Here is a 19,473-nt window from a genome sequence, read left to right as displayed (position 1 = left end):
TTTGGACACTGGATATGTTGAATATTAATAAACTTTGAACAAACAGGCTCTTTAGTTAAGACTCATAACTGTAAGCGACGTTGTCGATCATGGCAACATCACGTTTAAGATAATTGGCACATTCACCGCAATGGTAACAGGTGATTCTCCAGCTCAGGGTTCTGTGTGCGGGGCGAAATTCACTGAACTTTGAATAAACAGACTAACCGCTCTCTTTGCAGCAGTGGTGGTGCAGCTTCAGGGTTCTGTGGACAGAGTCCAGTAGTCGGCTCTTTACTTGCCTCTGCTCAATTACTGCAGGTCACTTTTAAAGTTTCAGGAAGAAAGCAGCAACCAGCATCACCACAGGCCAAGCAAACAGCTCATTAAAAACAGGCAAGTTTAGAACAGGACAGGTACTGCACTAGTATTATGATATATAATAAAATATTGTCTGTTCCTCTTTCCTGTTACAATCATGTCACCTGGTGCTGTCAAAAGTCATCCACAACAGGGTTTTTTTTAGGTCAATGAGGAGGGAAACGAGGCTGCTGCCACTGCTATAACAGTGGGGATCACTTCTGTAAGCCCTAGAGCCAGATCCATGTAACAAATATAGACTAAATGGACAGTGAGTTTACATGAGTTTTCAACTAGGATCGGGTCATTTTATGTATTTTGGCATGTTTACACATGGAATAAAAGTGTGATTCTCAAATGTAGTAGACAAACTTTTTTTTTCTGATCTGGGTGAACCAAGTGTGACTAGACGGATATAATAACATTTAATCAATCATTGTTTAAGTGCTAATACTACACTGGTTGTCCATGACAAGTTTTTACATTGTCATGGACACATATTAAATCATAGTAACATGCTTCACACACAGTAACTTGTTACTGCTTATATCTAACGTTTGATCAGTTTTATACAAAGAATATTTAACATGTTATATAAACTACTTTTAGTGATATGTTTCTTCCCTTAAAGCATACGACTAAACGAGGGTTTGAAAAATAATTGAATAGAGCGAATAAAGCTCCTCTCGGCTTCCATACACAGACATGCGACAACGCGGAAGTAGCTCGGTGTTTTCGGGGTGTGTCAGCTGAGCATGTAAATAAAGAACCTGCCTCTTCGCCCTGAGAGACTCCCGAAGGAAGCTGTCTGAATGTAAGTAGAAACTACGATCTTAGTTTGTAGACACACGATTTCTGCACGAACTGGTTTTAAACGCTTCATGTTAGAAACAGGTCCATTCACGGTCTGGCGTCATGTGCAGAATATAGTTTATACAAATGGTGTTATATGTAGTAATTGGTGTTATTTAACATAAAGTCGTTTTCATTGCGATATTAACAGTTTTACTTCCAGCATACTCCATTAGAAAGTCTGTACATTTAATACTTTCAGGATGTGTTGTATGTATATTTAGTTTTAGTCTGCTGATCAACTTACAATCATGTCGCCAAAGACACTTTAACTTTAAATAGAATCATAATTAACTAGTGGCAACAATCACCACTTTACTTTAATAATAATCTCACCAACAACAGCTCTGTTACAAGGTGCTTAACATGATTTTCAAAAAGATTATAATGCCAAAAAGTAGAAATTATACATCTAAACATATCCAAAATATGAGATAACGCTGCTGGGTGTGTTTTATGTTTGTCTTCACAGTTTATAATTGTTCTAATAAATTGTCAATCAGGTATTTATATTCAGAGACAATCCATGTAATGCCAAATTAACAAGATTTTCAGTGGAGTTTGGCACAAGGACAGCAAGATAAAGAGTTCAAAGCCTGATTTAAATTGAGTCATGGAATAATTAATGCTTTGCTTTATTTGTAGACACAATGGCATCATCAGCCGCTCTGTCCAAGGCCAACACCAGCTTCTGTCTGGATCTGTTCAAGAAGCTGAGTGACAACGACAAGGCAGCAAATGTCTTTTACTCTCCATTTAGCATCTCCTCAGCTCTGGCTATGGTGATGCTGGGGGCCAGAGGCAACACACACACACAGATGTCAGAGGTACAGCATGCAAACACACACACACACACACACAAACACACACTTTGTTTATTTTCTAGGGGGCAGACGGATTTAAAATTCACCTAATGCACCTCCACAACTTACAGCTTCAGATTTTCCCATGATTTGAACTCTTCACTGAGAGGATTCTGAACGAAAAGGAACTTTGACACAGAAACACTGTGTCAGAATACAAAGAGCAGAGAACTGGATCAGTGTCCGCCCACGTTAAACATGAATCACCAGCTTTGTCTTCCAGAGTCATTAACAATGACAAATATCTGCTGTTCAGACTCTGACCAGGTGTTATGGGAGCAGCTCTATGATGTGTTGCTATAGGAACATGCTACATATTATGGAAGTGTAAAGGCAATAAAGTCTGAGGTTCAGTAAAGCCACATGCTCACCTTATCTGGTAGACCACTTCCTACAAAGGACACAACCACTGAATTGACACAGCTTTTGTGTGCATATGTCCCATACATCCATACCTGGCTCCCTGGGCATTACTCTCAAAGTTTAGTCACTGAATGAATCACATATTTTACAGTAGAATTGATCCCTTGTTTATTAAGAAGTGTATAGATCCTCAGAGAAAATACATTTTAGAAAATACAATTAATCTCTGTATTCCAGAGTGAATGACAGAATATAGTATAATGAGGCATTCAGCAGAGGTGATTAATTTGTATGTGGAAGTTGACACATTGTAAAACGGGAACATTCTGTGACATTTTTCCAGATGATTGCTGCAGCAATGACACACCCAGATAAGACCAAATGAGCGAAATGACAACGAGAGTATGTGTGAGGGCGGGTCCCTGGCCCTTAATCCATCACATCGCTGCGGTTCGGAAACAATTCCACTCACTCAAGAGCTCAATGTCTTTGTGAATAAAGGATAAGTTAAAGAGGCTGGTGACAAACTTATTCACAGCATGTGACAATTGATACATCATGTAATATAATAGCTGGTAATGAAAGGAACAAAATGTATTTAGTCCTTTTCATGACCTTCTGTCGTCTGACACGGTAGCAGTAGGGCTATTCCCTGGCTGTTAAACAGGAACAGCCCCTCTGTGCCAGAGTTCACTTTTCAAAGAGCCATGATGCAACCTGGTTTGAATTTATGTGGTAAAAAGGCTGGGCTGCTTCACCTTTCAGCTCAAAGTGCTGACAGCAGTCTAACTTCTCCAAAGCTGCACCCATGATTAATGGTGGGTGGTTCATGAGCGAGATAATATCAGTGTCGAGGTTTTAAAGCTGAAACAAAATAAGAGTTCATGCAGACTATAATTTTTGCTCCTTCAGTTAGTATAAGCATGAAATGAAGCAGACTTAACAGTCATACGTTTGAGCTGCTGCAGCGAGGATGTTCCAACAGGCAGTGACCAGAAAGTCCGGTTGTGTGAACTGTTCTAATTTTGTATCTTGTTCATTCGCCAGCTGGCTAACAATGACTCTACAAATATTGCAGTCAGTTGATGGGACTAAGACGTTTGTGAGTCAGCGTTGTGGTTACCTGAATTTGTTCAAACTTGTTACTTGTCTTTTTGCCAAATACTAATTTTTTGCCTTTTTTTAAATGGCTGGAACTAAATTAATGACAAATGAATGAAAAGTTTTCAGTTGCATATGAGCTGTTTTCAAGCCATGAAGTGCAGCAACAAAAGTCCTTTGTAAATAATTCTGTTGCATAAAGCGGATCCAGGCAGTTCTTTTTTTATGCTGTCTTGAATACAAATTTGGTCAATGCATTCAGAAAACCTTGCTGGTTTGGAAATACTCTCTTGCTGCACTTACTTAGAAACAGTCAGGGTGCGGTCACTACACCTGACTCACACAAGTGAACTTTCACAAACAGTGAAAGCAATGACTGATGATGACAATTTAATTCCTCTCAACAGTTTTCCAGTTGATGTAACTTAGGAAATGTATGTGAGTTCAACAGTTGAATAGTTACCCCCACCAAGTAGTCCATGTTTTCAGCAGCATCAAAATGTCGGCTCACAGAATGTGACTGAACCTACACATCATGACGATAATGTAGCTTCCTTTGCACAGCCATAGCCATTTAATGTCTTCATTTAACTACACTCCCACTAGGTCCTTAGCTTCACTGAGGCAGAGAAGCCGCGGCCTGCAGGAGCACAGCAGATGCAGATGCAGATGCAGCAGCAGGTCCAGTCCACACTGCCAATGCATCTGCAGAAGGTGGTAGCAAAGCCAAGCGCAAAGGAACGATGAACTAACTACGGGGGGTTTTACTAATAAATGGTCTGGGTGGTGTCATGTGGTGAGGGGATCCTTGTTTTTTTACTAACCTCCTAATCTAATGAATTTAGAGAATCATAACAATGCAGGGAGTAGCTGTGCCTTGAATATCAGATCCAAATCTCATAGTGTTGCATTCTTCACAGTAATGTATTCCTGGCTTCTCTTTTAAGGCTTCTTTCTGGTGTTGTATTTAACCCTTTTAAACAGCTGCAGGAAACCACACAACTTAAATATTTCCTCTTTACTCTGATATTGCTCTTGTACATGGATACATCCAAATGTAGCAAGCATCATTATAGGAGTCTACGGATGATGGTATTCCATGCTAAATTCTCATGAAATGATATCATATCTGGGTAAATAATAACTCGCTGATGCATGGAGGGATGTGTTTTTTTTCCTGGGCAGACATTTCCATGGATTGACTTTTTCTATGTAACCTCCTTATTATATTTTTAGGTTTTTAATTTTCAGTCAGTGTTGACATGTTGTATCTATATCCACCTGTAGTTATGAGCGTTTCACATACAGATACTGGAAGCCATCAGATTAAACCAGTAAATAACACCTTATCCATTAAGTCATTATCATGGACCAGTCAATACACTGTGATCTATGGCGAAAGCAAATTTCATAGACCTGAAATTTTTCAGTTTTGGTTGTTATGACCACTTGATTAGTAAGAGAGAGCTATATAACCACCTACATCAGGTTTATGTTTGGAAATATTTTTGGTAAGTTTGGTAAGTTTGGTCTTTTACTGGCTCAGAGTGTCTCTCTAACATGCCTTTGTCTACTTTCTCTACAGAGCCTGAAGACCAAGCACTGTCAGGACAACGTCCACGCTGACTTCAGTAAACTGCTGAATGCACTCAACAAGGCAGATGCTCCGTACTCCCTCAGTGTTGCCAACAGACTGTACGGGGAGCAGTCCTACCAGTTTGTAGAGGTGTGTGTTCATAATGGGGTGTGGAGGGTTGTGAGAGGCTCAGATAGGAATCTTTCAGCTCAAGTAGAAAGGAATGATGACTGAGGGTCAGCAAACGAGCAAGCAAGGAAGTGATTGTGCAAATGTTCTCCTGCTGTTACGACTTTACACTCTTCTAAGTCAAGTGAAGAGACTATTTTGTTTGTGTGATCTGAATCAGTAAATGTGTTGCTGATGGTTTCAGGATTTTTTGGGAGAAACCAGGAAGCACTATGATGCAGAGCTGGAGTCTGTGGACTTCCAAACCAGCCATGAGGCTGCAAGACTTAACATCAACACGTGGGTGGAGAAGCAGACTCAAGGTGGGTCACACACATTCACCAGTATGTTATTGGGCCTGCATCATCCCTCTGTGCAATGCAATCCAAATAAATAACAAAAAAAATAATTTACAGACAATACAGACTTACAATGCCAGCAGTTTAGAATATGATGATCCAGAAGGGGCAAAGAGTTTAATCCAGTTTTATTATTCCTCCGCACCAGTGACAGCCAGTGGACTGAATCATAATGTTTTCACGTTGACTGTCCGTTAGTACATAGGTCCATATGTCCTTTCCATTCTTGTAAATATGATATCTCAGGAATGCCTCATGGGAATTTCTTCAAATGTGGTACAAATGCTTGATTAGACTCAAAGATGCACTGGCTAGACTTTTGCAATTTTTGTGCGACGTCACTGTGAACTTACAAAACAAGGTTTTGGTCTTGTGAACTCAACAACTTCAAATCTGATACAATCTGATTTGATTTTGGTGGTTGAAGGTCTAATGTCAAGGTGACCTCGTGTTTTTGTGAACATGCAACATCAGGAACCTGCATAGGGTGTTTCAGTGCATCTGTCACAAACATTCACTTGGACTCAAGGATGGACTGATTCGATTTTAGTGGTCAAAGGTCAAGGTCAATGACCACACAAAATTTTTGTTTGCATCACACCTCAAGAGAATCCTTTCAAATTTAGCACAAATGTTCACTTTGACTCACGGGGTATTAGTGGACTTTTTCTTCAAATGATTATCGCTTACCTCATTTCTCTATTGCGGGAACACAGTGACAGAGCTTGTCATTTCTTCATCATTTCAAATTTGTACTTCAAATTCCTAGGTAAAATTCAGGATGTGCTGGCCCAGGGTGTGGTGGACAACATGACCAGGCTGGTGCTGGTGAATGCCATCTACTTCAAAGGAAACTGGAACAAGCAGTTTAAGGAGAGTGACACAAAAGATGCTCAGTTCAGAATCAACAAGGTAAAATTGGACGGAAGATAAAATGAACTTGGATTTGGCTGCATTTAACTTCAACTTAACTTTACCTAAACTGGACTAAATAAAATCAAAGGAAGATAGCAGGAATTCAAGTGGTACAGTAGTCAGTTGTATTACTGAGTTGGACGAGCAATAGCAGTTATGTCATCTGCATAAATAGGACAGCATTTGATAAATTATCACAGGGATTATTGACATATATATGGTGAAGCCCTAGTATGAACCCTGCGGTACGCCTTTTGATACAGGCAGGACAAAAGAGGAAGACAAAGCAACCTGGACACATTATGATCCAGCTGACAAGTAGTTTGAAAATCAAGTTACAGCATGCTCAGATGAGCCAATATTTTCGAGTATTCGCCAAGATGACGAAGTCCACTGTGTCAAAAGCCTTTCACAATTCCATTAAAAGATCTGCACAAAATGTTTTGCATCCAGTGCCTTCATAATGGAATTTGTCGTTATAGAAGCAGCAGTTTACAAGGTTTCCTAAACAGGTTAGGAAACCTGTTTAAGGGGTTGGCTGTGGCTCAGGAGGGAGAGCGGTTCATCCACCAGAAGGTGGGCAGAGTCCCGAAGATAGGCCGATTGTCTCAGCAGTGATCTATGATAGAGATTGTGTTGCACAAAGATGCAATATTTGTGTGAATTGGTGAATGCAAAATAATTACTGTACAGCGCTCTGAGTGGTCATCAATACTAGAAAAGCAGACTATATTTAAAAACCACGATCCATGACCCATATTTTGTTCTCTCAGTAATGATGTCACAGTGTTGTCACTATACCTTGATTTTCTGCATGACTGCAACAAAGTGATGTGAACAAGCTTTCAGCTGCTTCTCCTGTTTGCTGTTTTTAGAATGAGACGAAGCCAGTGAAGATGATGCATCAGAAAACCAAGTTCCCTTTGACCTTCATCTCTGAAGTTAACTGTCAGGTAATCAAGACATCCATTTGATGAGTCAGTGAAAACAGTGTGTCTCGTAAACCACCTGTAAATTGACCAAAGAACCAAATTTGATAATTCATTACTTTAGTTTACGAAATTCTATTAAATATGAATGAGGCGAATCATGATTCAAAGAAAAATGGATGACATGTCTGGAGTTTTTTTTGCTGTAACTTTGAAACTAACTATTATTGTTTTGGATTTTTGCATATCAACTGTATTCAGTATATATTTATCATTATGGAAACGCACTGTTCTTTAGGTCTTGGAGATTCCTTACAAAGGGGAGGAGCTCAGCATGCTCATCTTCCTCCCCATGGATATAGACGATAGTTCAACTGGTCTTGAGAAGGTAGGACATGCTCACACATACACTTCCACAAATAAAGAAACCAACAAGACAAACTAATAATTGAATTTGTCTACGACCCCAGCTGGAGAAGGAGCTGACCTATGAGAACTTTGTTGAGTGGACTCGTCCAGACATGATGGATAAAGGAGAGGTTGAACTGGGCCTGCCTCGGTTCAAGATGGAGGAGAGTTATGACATGAAGAATGTCCTGGTCAGCATGGGCATGGTGGATGCCTTCGATATGGCAATGAGTGACTTCTCAGGTAGGACATGCACCATACATCAGATTAGTTCATAATCATTTAAACAGCAGAAAACAATAAAACTGATCTGGCTACTATTGGCTAAATTAATCCTGAGGTTCTCCCAAGTCAGTGTGTCCTGCATTTGTGAAATATACTCCATCCCTTATTTTTGTGTTACAGGCATGTCTCCTTCCAATGACCTGGTGCTGTCAAAGGTCGTTCACAAGGCTTTTGTTGAGGTCAATGAAGAGGGAACTGAGGCTGCTGCTGCCACTGCTGCCATCATGATGCTGCGATGTCTTCCAATGCCTCCAGCCAGATTCATTGCAGACCATCCCTTCCTCTTCTTTATCCGACATAACCCCACAATGAGCGTTCTGTTTGCCGGCCGCTTCTGCTCCCCTCAGTGAGAACTACATTGATTAGCATTTGAGAAACACGGCTCTAGGGTTTGATCATATCCCAAGTTCCCGTCCTATATTTCCAAAACTAATTCCATTAAGAAACTAATATTTTTGATTTTTTTTTTTTTACTGTGGCTCTCGTCTGCCTCACTTCTCACATGAGTGGTTGTTTTTGTCCTGAACACAAGCTCTCTGCTCTGCTTTTACATTGCACCCAATGTGTTCTTGTTCAGATTTTGGTCACTTTATCTCTTTAAGACACATTTGGACCTCTTTGCTGCAGCATCTATGCCATTACAGTCTAATTTGTTATCCTGTGCCTTAGACTCTTTGGAAGAATTTGCCTTTATCACATTTGTTATGCCTTTTTAAGCTAGCAGCACAGAAGTCAACTGTACCTGTACACCAGGTAAACATATGATGGTTGAAATTATCTCTGCACTGTCTCTATATGCAGAGTCTCTATACCATTATTTTTTATACTCAGCAAACCAAAGATAATATTGTGATGAGTATATTTGCAGATAGATGTGTGCTTGGTGATTATTAGTTATTGCACTTCTCTGCATTTAAGAGTATTCATAAAAAATAGTTTATATGCAGTTTTGACCAATTATGTTTCTGTATCTTGATGCTTTTACACATGGAATAAAAGTGTGTGATCCCTTAATATTGTTTGTCAACTTTTTATCTAAAAAAGAAAATAACTATTTAATTCACATTTTGTCTAGTTCAGTCTATAGTGAGTATAAGAAGGATATAATGCAGTTTAACCTGTCATTGTATTGTAGATGATACTACACTTGTTGTCCATGACGTGTTTTTTACACGTCACTGTTAATTTTTAACCAAAACTCTGCTTTAATCAGTTCAATTGAAAGAATAGATGTATTATAAGGACTACTAATTTCTCCTTTAAACACGGCGTACTGCTGCACAAAACGTAACTATTTTTAACACTTACAGATGGACTGTTGCTTTTTCATGCCAAAGCAACACGTATCAATCCCTAGAGGCAAAGGGACAATAAGTAGAACAGCAGTCCCATGGTGGACAGAAGAGTGTAATAGAACCATGAAAGAAATAATTAAAGATAACCCACTATTTACTAAAAGAAAGTAAATAGAGAATGTTGGAGAGAATTCTGCAATAAAATAGGCAAATATCTCCTATAGGCAATGTATGTGGAATGATAAAAGAGTTGGGGAGATCCGAAGAGATGGCAGTACCCACTGTTAAAAGTTGGAGAGAGAACAGCAATAACAAATGAAGACAAGTCAAATTATGGCCAAGATGTTTGCGGAAATTCACAGTTCTGACAATCCAAAACAGAAAAGGAAGCGAGGGAGGGAAGAAACAGATAATACAGAGAAGAGAAAGAACAAATGGTGTGATGGATACACCTTTTACTTTACAAGATATGAGGAGAGCCATAGGAAAGACTGGGTAAACATCTCCAAGAAAATACCAAATCTGATATATGTTGAAACATTTGGGAAAGCAGACAAAAACTAAACTTTTAGTGATATATAATAAAATGCGGGAAGAGGGAAAATTACCTACTAGTTGGAAAGAAGGAGACATCATCATTGTAATAAAACTCAGGGCAGTGCTCAGACCATGCTGGGTAACTGGGAAAGCAAAGACTGAGAGTTATGCTTGGACAGCAAGTAAAATGGCAAATTAGATGAGTTGATAGAAGATGGAAGATTAAGGCCTACAGACAATACTTTGTTCCCAATATATACAGAGGGTTCAAAGGAGCCAAAGAATGGAAAGACAAGGTTTGCTTTTGTTGTCCCAGAGTTAAATATAATATAAAGGAAAGAACACCAGATCACCAAACAGTATATCAAGTTGTGATGTTAGCAATAGCAATGGCATTACAGTGAACAGAGCAAAGTGAGATTCAGAAGGTTATAGTATGTTCAGACATCCTATCAGTATTGGTATCATTACTGTCCATATCACAGCAGAGCAGATATTCTGTATGAAATATATAATCAACACTATTCAGACTACTTCAGACACAAACAGACGTCAGGTTCATGTGGATCCCAGCTCACAGGTACATTGAGGGTAAGGAATGGCAGATTCAGTCGCTAAACAATTCCAAAACAGGAGAGAGTTATGGAGGTAGCTTTCAGTAAGGCCAAAACAGCAATTAGGAGTAACATCAAGACTGGCTGGAAAAAACAAAGGGATGATGGAGGTAAATAATGCCACGCAGGATTAAACAAAACAGTGCATTTGTATTATCTATTTTCAGCATGACTGAGCCACATAGATTAATGTGGGGTGGAAGTGTTAAACCAGAAGAATTCAGGTTTAACACAGTATTCAGTATTGAGGAATGGAAATATAAAAGCCTTGTTTGAGTTTTTAAAAGAAACTGGATTAATGATGAGGATTTAAGTTGTTGTTTTTGTCCTTTTTATTATTATTATTATCATTAGTAGTAGTAGTAATGTCTTTCCTTAGACCAAACACTCTGACCCACACTCCAGCAATGTAAGTGGCGATAATGCACCTCTAACGTTAGGTGCCATGCTCCATTAAACAAAAAGAAGAAGAGTGTGCCCTCGTCCACTTCCAACCTGCCGCTGCAGTGGTTACACATAGACATATGATATCTATGGTGGTACACCCTCAACCCACGTGACACAAATACAGGAAGTGAGTTCGGAGTCAGCAACCACTCAGTGAAAAGTGCCGATAATAACAATATTTCCCCTCGTGTCTGGGAGTTAAATGTGACCGCGGAGGCAGGTGCCGTTTACTCTAGTTAGCAGTGATGGCGACATGAAGCTCCATAGAGCATCGAAGCTTTCCATCCAATTGCTTCACTCATGCCTCATTTGCTCTACTGTGCCATCAAGTGGACAATACATGTAAAACAGGCAGAGTGATTATAATGACACCATGGCTTTGGTGTGTGAAGCTTTGAATTGAATAAATGAATGAATGATGTTTGTGAAGCCAATATATAAATTATCAATATGGTGTCTGTCTTTATGATACAATGGCTGGATCAAAAGGGAAAGTGGAAAAAAATTGGGCAGAGGATTGTGATGTGAATGTGCTCGTGTTACTTGGTTTTTGACTGTGCTTATATTATCATGTAACCGCACGTAAGACGTAAAATAGGGAGAAAATTGTATTAATTTTTATTTAAAAATAACAACTTTTCCACAGTGCTGGATTTCAGGCAGTTTCTTTTTTTGTGTGTGCAAACAAACACGCACACAATTGCGTTTAGCGGCCCCTTTTATTTTGAATCGCACGCCAAACCCGCGAACCATTTCCTGAATCAGTCACGTGGTACGGCCGGCTCGCAGGGCTCTGAACGTCACCATATACGTCGGCAACACAAGCCTCGATACACGCTTCACAACAATCTTCCTGGATTATTAGACACACGCCTCGAAGCCTCGACACGGGAGGACACATCGCGACTGGTTAGCCAGAGTTAGCTTGTAGTGCTAACCTGGTTCCCCTGCGCGATGGAGCGGCTATTCTCCATGCTCACCGACAAACACGCCCTGTTCTCGGTTTCCCTCGCTGTGCGACTCGCTCTGGTCGCCTATGGAGACCACCAGGACCGGACTATGGCGGTGAAGTACACGGACATTGACTACCATGTGTTCACGGATGCTGCAAGGTTCATCACTGAGGTGACAGCACCATGACCTCATGTGTAACAGCAGATAGCTACTGTTTGTGTCCTGGTTTCAACATATGACAAGTCAGAGAACAGCAGGTGTTGTGTAGAATCAGTGATGATTGTTTTCACAAATCAGTCAGTAAAGTTCCAAAGTCACAATGAGCTTCAAATAAATGTCACCAGAAAGTAGTAACACACATTAAATATATGCATTAGAAAACAGTGAAAATATGCAAAACAATACATTTTAAAACGGTTTTGAAATACTTTTTCATCCTGTATCTTATATTTATAGATTTATATTTTACATGGTATAGACATGGTATGATACTTAAATACTCCCCATGAACTGCTGAGTTAGAAACTATCTTCAGTGTCACTGGTTGAAGAAATAATTAAAAAGAGGTTTAACAAAATAACAGTGTTGGAAGTTATTGTAACTTGTGAAGCACATCAATTTAATTTACTATTTAATGTGCCACTTCCATGCCACTAGTTGCCTTTTTCAAAATGTAATCATTTATTACACAAAGGTAACATTTACATATTCATCAACTAAAGTCAGGAGTTGCCTTTCAGATTAGGGTTTTACAGACAAAACATGTGGGATTAGTGTATAAAATATGATCATTGTCACAGATAGTCCTTAAGAAGTTGTATGATGCATGTCAAATTTGCTCCTTTTCACCTGGCAACAACAGATCTATTACACTTGATACGCTTTTCTGCATATGTACTTTACCTTATCAATACATTTTATATCTATACGTATCTATTACTCTTCTCTATACATATTATACGTTGATTTATGAAGATGAGAAGCTTCATCAAAATAAACATGTGATGTCAATCAGACGGGAAAACTCCAGAACTTGACTCAATCATCAATTGCAGCAGTAAGAGGTGCAGTACATGTCTCTGATTTGAACTTCCCATCCCTTCAGGGCGAGTCCCCGTACAACAGATCAACGTACCGCTACACTCCTCTGCTGGCCTGGCTTCTCACCCCCAACATCTATCTCAGCATGGTGTTTGGCAAGATCCTATTCGTTGTGTGTGACGTGCTGTCCGGACTGCTCATCTACAGAATCCTGCGCCTGCGAGGTCTGACCTCTGAGGTCTGATATTTTCTGACTTTAAATATTTTGATCAGAAAACATATTTTTGTTTTGTCAAAATCATCTCGATGGAGCCCAGAGGATTTTTGCGCAGTGCAGTTAACGTTGTGTGTTTTTTATGTGCTTCATATTCAGACTGCATGTCGCGTTTCTTCTCTGTGGCTCCTCAACCCACTGGCCATGGGAGTGTCCACCCGAGGGAACGCTGAGTCCATCCTGGCGGCCTTGGTGCTGGGGACATTACTCTGTATGGAAGGTAAGTGGGTGGATGTTGTGTGTAGCCTTGTAAAATACTGCCCCTGTGCTGATACTTTTATCTTCTTCTTTCTTTCAGGCCGACATCTCATATGCGCAGCCGTCTTGTATGGCCTGTCAGTGCACATGAAGATCTACCCCGTTACATATGCTCTCAGCATCGCTCTGACCCTGCGCACACCAGAGAGCCGAGCAGAGGACAAACACAGGTGGAGGAGAATTATCAGGTTCATTGGAAGCTTCCTCAACACTGAGCTGTTCCTCTTTGCAGCTGTGGCTGGAGGAGTTTTCTGTGGACTCACAGCCCTCTTCTATCACATGTGAGATGAACAAGATGCACACAAACACACAGGAGTTGATTTCCATAGTACTGCAGAGACAAGTATTAAGTGCTCCATTTCTTACAAAAACACTTAATACTTTTAGCATTTATGGTTATTTGATGGTAAAAATATATAGATTTAACTTCCTTATCTGAACAAGTATACCAACTTTTGATAGGTTTGAATAGGTATGCTCAGATCATGTGACTCCTCTCCTGTCTTTCCAGGTATGGCTGGGAGTTCCTTCATCAGACCTACTTGTACCACCTCACCAGAAGAGACATCAGACACAACTTCTCTCCATACTTCTACATGCTCTACCTCACTGCAGGTATTTATCCGTCAACCTTTTATAGCTTCCTAGTTGGACACAGTGCATCATAAGCTGTTTTCAGATATACACTGTGGAGAATGAAATCTCACTATGGTCCCTTTTCTCCAGAGTTTGCCTTTCACACGTGAAGAAGGCAGCAGATTTACAACAAACGTTCATAACAGCAGAGAAATCTGCCGATCTTTGAGGGGAGGGGTGGTGCAGCATGCTTCTGAGATCACCTGTTTTTGTTTGCAGCTCATCAACACTGGTGTTGGTCCTTATCAGCAAGAATTCTCTTGACATCTTGGATGTGCCTTCTTCGTGTGTGGCACCGCTTTTTCATTGACATATTTGTGCTCTTTTTCTTTCATTTTTTTCCAGCTTGGGTTTTTTATGCCTCTTAGAATTATCATTAACAAATCCACTCACTTTTGGTGACTCCTCTGGAGGACCTCCTGCTGTATTCTAATTTGGGGTTATTTGGACATTATCCAGAGATTTTACTAGCGGACTGGCAGGAGAAATTCCACAGAATGTCCGGAGATTATCCAGAGTTCAGTGCATCTCTGAAAGCAGCGTCACAGAACTACAGAGCAAAGACCAGCATGAAGATATAGCTACTGCAGATGTTCGCTAGATCAGGGCACTCTCCAAAGAAAATGCTAGTTTAGATAATTAAAATCATAATCAAAAGTCTGCAAAGCGGAAGATGTATGGTAACATACAATTAGGATGACTGGATTAAAAGTTCACAGTTTACAAAGCTATCCCAAGATGTGTTTTTGTAATGCAGCTTTCTAAGACTGGTCTGTTTCTTCTGTCATGTGCCTGAGCAGACAGCAGGTGGAGCCAGTGGCTTGGCCTGGCTGCGTTTCTCCCTCAGCTCATCCTGCTGCTGGCAGCATCGTGGGCATTTCGCACCGACCTGGCTTTTTCCTGTTTCCTTCACACAGCCATCTTCGTCTCCTTCAACAAAGTCTGCACTTCACAGGTACATGAACCACCATCAACAAACAGAGTTTAGGCAGAGAATAGATAGAAAAGGTCAGAGTTTGTTTGTTTTCGTGTCTCCATGATGGTGACATTTATCTTCTAATTCAATCTAAACATTCACTTGGTCTCAAGGATGATCCAAATAGAATTTGGTGGTTAAAGTTCACTGCCACCATCCAAAAATAGTTTTGGGCCTTTTCTAAAGAATTCATACTCTGTATTGTGGTCGTTTATATTGTCGACGTATCTTCACGCATACTTTAACAAGAGTTATCCTTTCACAGTACTTCCTGTGGTACTTGTGCCTACTTCCTCTGGTCATCCCTCGCCTGAGTCTGTCTCTGAGACAGGGGGCGGGACTGCTGCTCCTCTGGTTTGCTGGACAGGTAAACTTAACATAAGCACATTTCCAGACCATCCATTTTTGCCTTCCATATTTTGATGTTATCTGTGTAGATTCACTACTGAATTTTTGAAACAGCTAAAATTGAGCTTAGTATGAAAGAAAACCTGTTTTCTCTCCAATTCTCCCCCAGGGTATCTGGTTGGGGCCGGCCTACTTCCTGGAGTTTGAAGGCTACAACACCTTCCTGTTGATCTGGCTCGCTGGACTGCTCTTCTTGATCATCAACTGTTTCGTCTTGATTCAGATCATAGTCCACTACAAACCAGCACAAACTCCTCAGAGACTAAAGGTTGAATGATCTGAATGTGGAAGGAATTTTCACTCTGATCACAGATTCAATATAAGATTCTAAGGAATTTCCACATTTCAGTGGTTTTACCTGGAGTTGATGGACTAAAGTTTGTTCAATCTCCCCAGTGTTTTACTGGTTATTACTTTGTCATTATTCCTGGTACGGACCAGTCATATGTCGTACCACTTTTGGGCGAATGTCCAAGGTATTTCCAGTCATTCTGAGTTAAAAGCACACTGATTAAATGCTTGTGGTTGCAGGTCAAAACCCTTGAATCCTCAGCGACTCACACTGGACAGAAAACTCCTTTGACAGCGTTCAAGTCTCTTCCACCTGTGACCGTACATCATTACAATCAGAGGTTTTCCATTTGCTGAAGGGGGCAAAATACCTGATGTAGATCAGAGAATCACATAAAGTTCCTTCAGTCTGAACAACCATGAACCAGGCAAGTTTTCTCAGTTTAGAGAAAATACTTTAAAATATTGATGCTCACTGCTTCACCAGAACAAACAAGTTAAATTCAACCATTACTGATACAAAGATAAAAGAGTTGCTCTGCGGTGTGATCGGAGACACTGACCCTCAGGGTAAAATAATGCACTTTTAATATAATGTCAAATTTGAATGTTTACCTCTGTTACAAAGTTATGCTTACATCCTGTTTGTCTGTTGGCAGGATTATGCAAAATAATACAATTCCATTATATTGAATTAAAAGTTAGTGAAAGGGAGAGGTATAGGACAAGGTAGAACCCATGCACTTTTGGAACTGATTTGACTAAGGGAACGGATCCAGGATTATTTTTCTCTGCTACATTTAATATAATGAGATAGGACTTCCTTTTATTGACATTTCTGTGAAATGTCTTTATGAAAAAATGGACAATCTGGCGTGTAAAGAATGAAACTATTTAGGATATAAGTATTTTTAGAGGGGTGATCTTTCTTCAGTTACTGTATGATAACAAATATTCCTTTCAACTGTATCAAAGAATGGACATCTTGCTTGGGTTTCACGTTAGTACTGTATTTTATAGTGAACATGGTATATATATCTGATCTCAATACATGTAAATGCAACATTGTGAAAGAGTGGCCTTCTAGTTTATGTGAGTATACAGGAATATAAACTCTTTAAACAGAAACATTTGCATTCTTTAAAAGGCTCATAAGCTCATTGTTAAAAACTTAACCAATGTGTTAAACAGACAAATAATCAATATTAAAAGCAATAGGCTGTAATGAGATAGTTGGATTAAAATATGTTTTATTTTTTTGTGTATATTGTGATTCATCCCTCTGGTCCAGGTATGAACAGATAAATAAAACTGAATTAGTATGGAACCAATGAACCCAGGTGATCAACCATGTGAATACAGTTCACGATTCTTTTTATCAAGATTTTATTTCAACTGATGTGACTGATTTGAATGTAGTGTTGTCCTAAAACCTGTAAAAGGCTTCTCTTTAGCTGCGGTTTGACATTGTGACCAGTAGGTGGGAGCATTTCCCAGCAAAAGAGGGACTGCGTTAGCTTCTATCCTTGTGTAACCTTCAGAGATTAATCTGTCAACTAGAGCATGAACACAACCAAAACAAACACTGCTGGCAGTGGCTCCATAATCTCACTATACACTCTCCCCCTAATCTCACATGGAGGTTATTGGAGCATTCATGTTTTCTGGCCCTGCCCCACAGGACTGATGGTGGAAGTGTGTAACAATAAGAGATATACAGTGTGTGTGCGTGTGTGTGTGTATGTAAATAAATGTGAGATGCTCCACAGTGGTTAGGCTTGAATTTGTGGCTTCTAGGGGACATTTTTGTGAAGCAGTCTGGGTATCCGGGTGGAGGAGTTTGCCTTCCTGTGTGTTGCATGTGCGTGCATGAGGATGACTCACAGTCAGCTGCTGCCTGCATATCTAGTTCATGAATCACCAGGTTGCACTCGGTAACCTTTCAACCGGCCAGTCGTCCCTGGGCACATACTGTACATGAAGATTTCAATTTCACACAAAACACTGTCACGTTCAGCAGATTATATTTTTCTAATCCTTGGGGCTCAGGATGATTTTTATTTAAAGAATATTTTAGTGTTGTCAGAGTCACACACTCAGTGAAATTCCCCCCATTTTACTTGTTTAACTAAACAATAGAAAGCCTACAATATTGCTGTTTGACACAAATTCACTCCACACAAACAACATCTAGTTCTACATAATCTACATGCTGTATTTAATGACGAAGGTCCTATTGAGATACAATATCTTTTCTGCCAGGGAGTCCTGGTCTAGATATGCAGGACGGAAATATGAAATGAAGTTTCAAATGTAAACACACACACACACACACACACACACACACACACACACACACACACACACACACACACACACACACCTTATTAGGACTCGGCGTTGACCTCCATTTATTGTGGATGGCTTAACCAAAATCCCTTCCTTTACTTTAACCAGGAGGAGTAATAATATTTTGCCTCATTAGGACCAGGCTTTAGTCCGCATGAGGTCGACTGGTCCTGACAAGGTCACTGTTCATGCTCGAAAAGGTCCTACAAAGGCAATGAAAACAAGTACACGCACACAAAACAAACTTAAACGCAGCAAACAGTTCTCAAACAATTAAAATTTATAGGAAAATAGCTAAAATGAATCATGGAAAATAAAAAGAACTGACATTTTTCCATGAAAACCAATTTTAAAGGAAAAAACAAACAAAACAAGAGACGGTAATAATCCTAAATTTAGGACGTCTTGCGGCTCATTCAAAACATGTGGAGCTGATTAATGCAGCCCTGTTCAGGTAGCTGGGACCTTGTGATATGAAACATGTTAAAACTGATGTAATGTAGTTCTTTTCACTTTAATTCGGAGAGTGTCATTCTAAAACTGTTAAGGGCCCCTTGGAGCTGTGGATGCCCACTTTGAAAGCCTCTGCCTTAGATAACTGATTTCCAACCACAAGGTACAAAACTTATTCTACTATATGACAATTATAATTTTATCTCAAAATGTACTGTATACCCATATTTTAATCAAGTTAAAATCGGGTGTATAGTGCCTGAACATGTAGCAGTGCTCGAAAAGTAGCTGTTAATCTCAACAGAGATGGCCCAACAGTAAACTGAAAGTAATTGTTAAAAGAGTCAACTTTTACATCATCTAAAATCATGTTCCAGTTTAAAATCCTAGTTAGGCAATGTGTCCCGTTTATTGTTTATTGGTTTATTGTTGTCAAGGCGTGACAAGGTTGTGAGGGTTACGGGCGGGGGGGAATTGCGTGACTGTCTCCCATATGCTTAGTAGTAGGGTATGATGATCTGCATGCATATGTGTATGTACATGCGTGTTTGTGACATACCCTCAAGGAGTCCCCTCATTGTCACCATGGATACGGGGCAGAGGAGATGTAGACCTTGTTGTGTCTATATATGCATTGGTGCATCTGCCTGTATGAGTGTGTATCAACGTGTGTGTGTGTGTGCGTGTGTGTGTGTGTGAGAAAGACACCAAGACTCGGCGTGACCAATTAGGGCAAATGGTGTGTGGAGCAGCAAAGAGTGGGGTATGAACGGTCACGCAAC

General features: G+C 39.9%; 2 protein-coding genes across 3 annotated transcripts; both read left to right on the top strand.

Annotated features, from left to right (window-relative positions):
- Window positions 1-1,065: 1,065 nt before the first annotated feature.
- LOC133026698 (leukocyte elastase inhibitor-like) lies at window positions 1,066-9,172 on the top strand. Of its 2 annotated transcripts, XM_061093620.1 has the most exons (10): window positions 1,066-1,153; window positions 1,837-2,018; window positions 4,125-4,232; window positions 5,104-5,244; window positions 5,468-5,585; window positions 6,391-6,533; window positions 7,412-7,489; window positions 7,764-7,853; window positions 7,936-8,116; window positions 8,279-9,172. In XM_061093620.1, exons 2-10 carry the CDS (start codon window positions 1,842-1,844, stop codon window positions 8,506-8,508), a joined length of 1,266 nt encoding a protein of 421 aa, XP_060949603.1. In that variant the 5' UTR covers window positions 1,066-1,153; window positions 1,837-1,841; the 3' UTR covers window positions 8,509-9,172. The 2 variants fall into 2 exon arrangements, with proteins under 2 accessions (XP_060949603.1, XP_060949604.1); XM_061093621.1 differs by lacking the exon at window positions 4,125-4,232.
- Window positions 9,173-11,927: 2,755 nt separating this feature from the next.
- On the top strand, window positions 11,928-17,158 carry pigm (phosphatidylinositol glycan anchor biosynthesis, class M). The gene is made up of 8 exons (XM_061093622.1): window positions 11,928-12,176; window positions 13,111-13,284; window positions 13,420-13,540; window positions 13,619-13,859; window positions 14,090-14,193; window positions 15,015-15,169; window positions 15,456-15,557; window positions 15,708-17,158. The coding sequence occupies exons 1-8, from the start codon at window positions 12,006-12,008 to the stop codon at window positions 15,873-15,875; spliced, it is 1,236 nt and encodes a 411-aa protein (XP_060949605.1). The 5' UTR covers window positions 11,928-12,005; the 3' UTR covers window positions 15,876-17,158.
- Window positions 17,159-19,473: the final 2,315 nt, after the last annotated feature.

This window comes from Limanda limanda, chromosome 20, assembly GCF_963576545.1.
Source record: "Limanda limanda chromosome 20, fLimLim1.1, whole genome shotgun sequence".
NCBI lineage: Eukaryota > Metazoa > Chordata > Actinopteri > Pleuronectiformes > Pleuronectidae > Limanda > Limanda limanda.
Note: the sequence above shows the minus strand (reverse complement) of the source record. Positions and strands in the feature narration are given on the sequence as shown.

What these genes read in the sequence shown, in the direction of transcription:
- pigm (XM_061093622.1), top strand. Translation starts at nt 12,006, where the DNA reads ATGGAGCGGCTATTCTCCATGCTCACCGACAAACACGCCCTGTTCTCG. An exon ending in ACAGCCCTCTTCTATCACAT is followed by an intron (nt 13,860 to 14,089) that starts GTGAGATGAACA and finishes CTGTCTTTCCAG; the next exon opens with GTATGGCTGGGAGTTCCTTC. An exon ending in ACAAAGTCTGCACTTCACAG is followed by an intron (nt 15,170 to 15,455) that starts GTACATGAACCA and finishes ATCCTTTCACAG; the next exon opens with TACTTCCTGTGGTACTTGTG.
- LOC133026698 (XM_061093620.1), top strand. Translation starts at nt 1,842, where the DNA reads ATGGCATCATCAGCCGCTCTGTCCAAGGCCAACACCAGCTTCTGTCTG. An exon ending in AGTCCTACCAGTTTGTAGAG is followed by an intron (nt 5,245 to 5,467) that starts GTGTGTGTTCAT and finishes TGATGGTTTCAG; the next exon opens with GATTTTTTGGGAGAAACCAG. An exon ending in GTTCAACTGGTCTTGAGAAG is followed by an intron (nt 7,854 to 7,935) that starts GTAGGACATGCT and finishes CTACGACCCCAG; the next exon opens with CTGGAGAAGGAGCTGACCTA.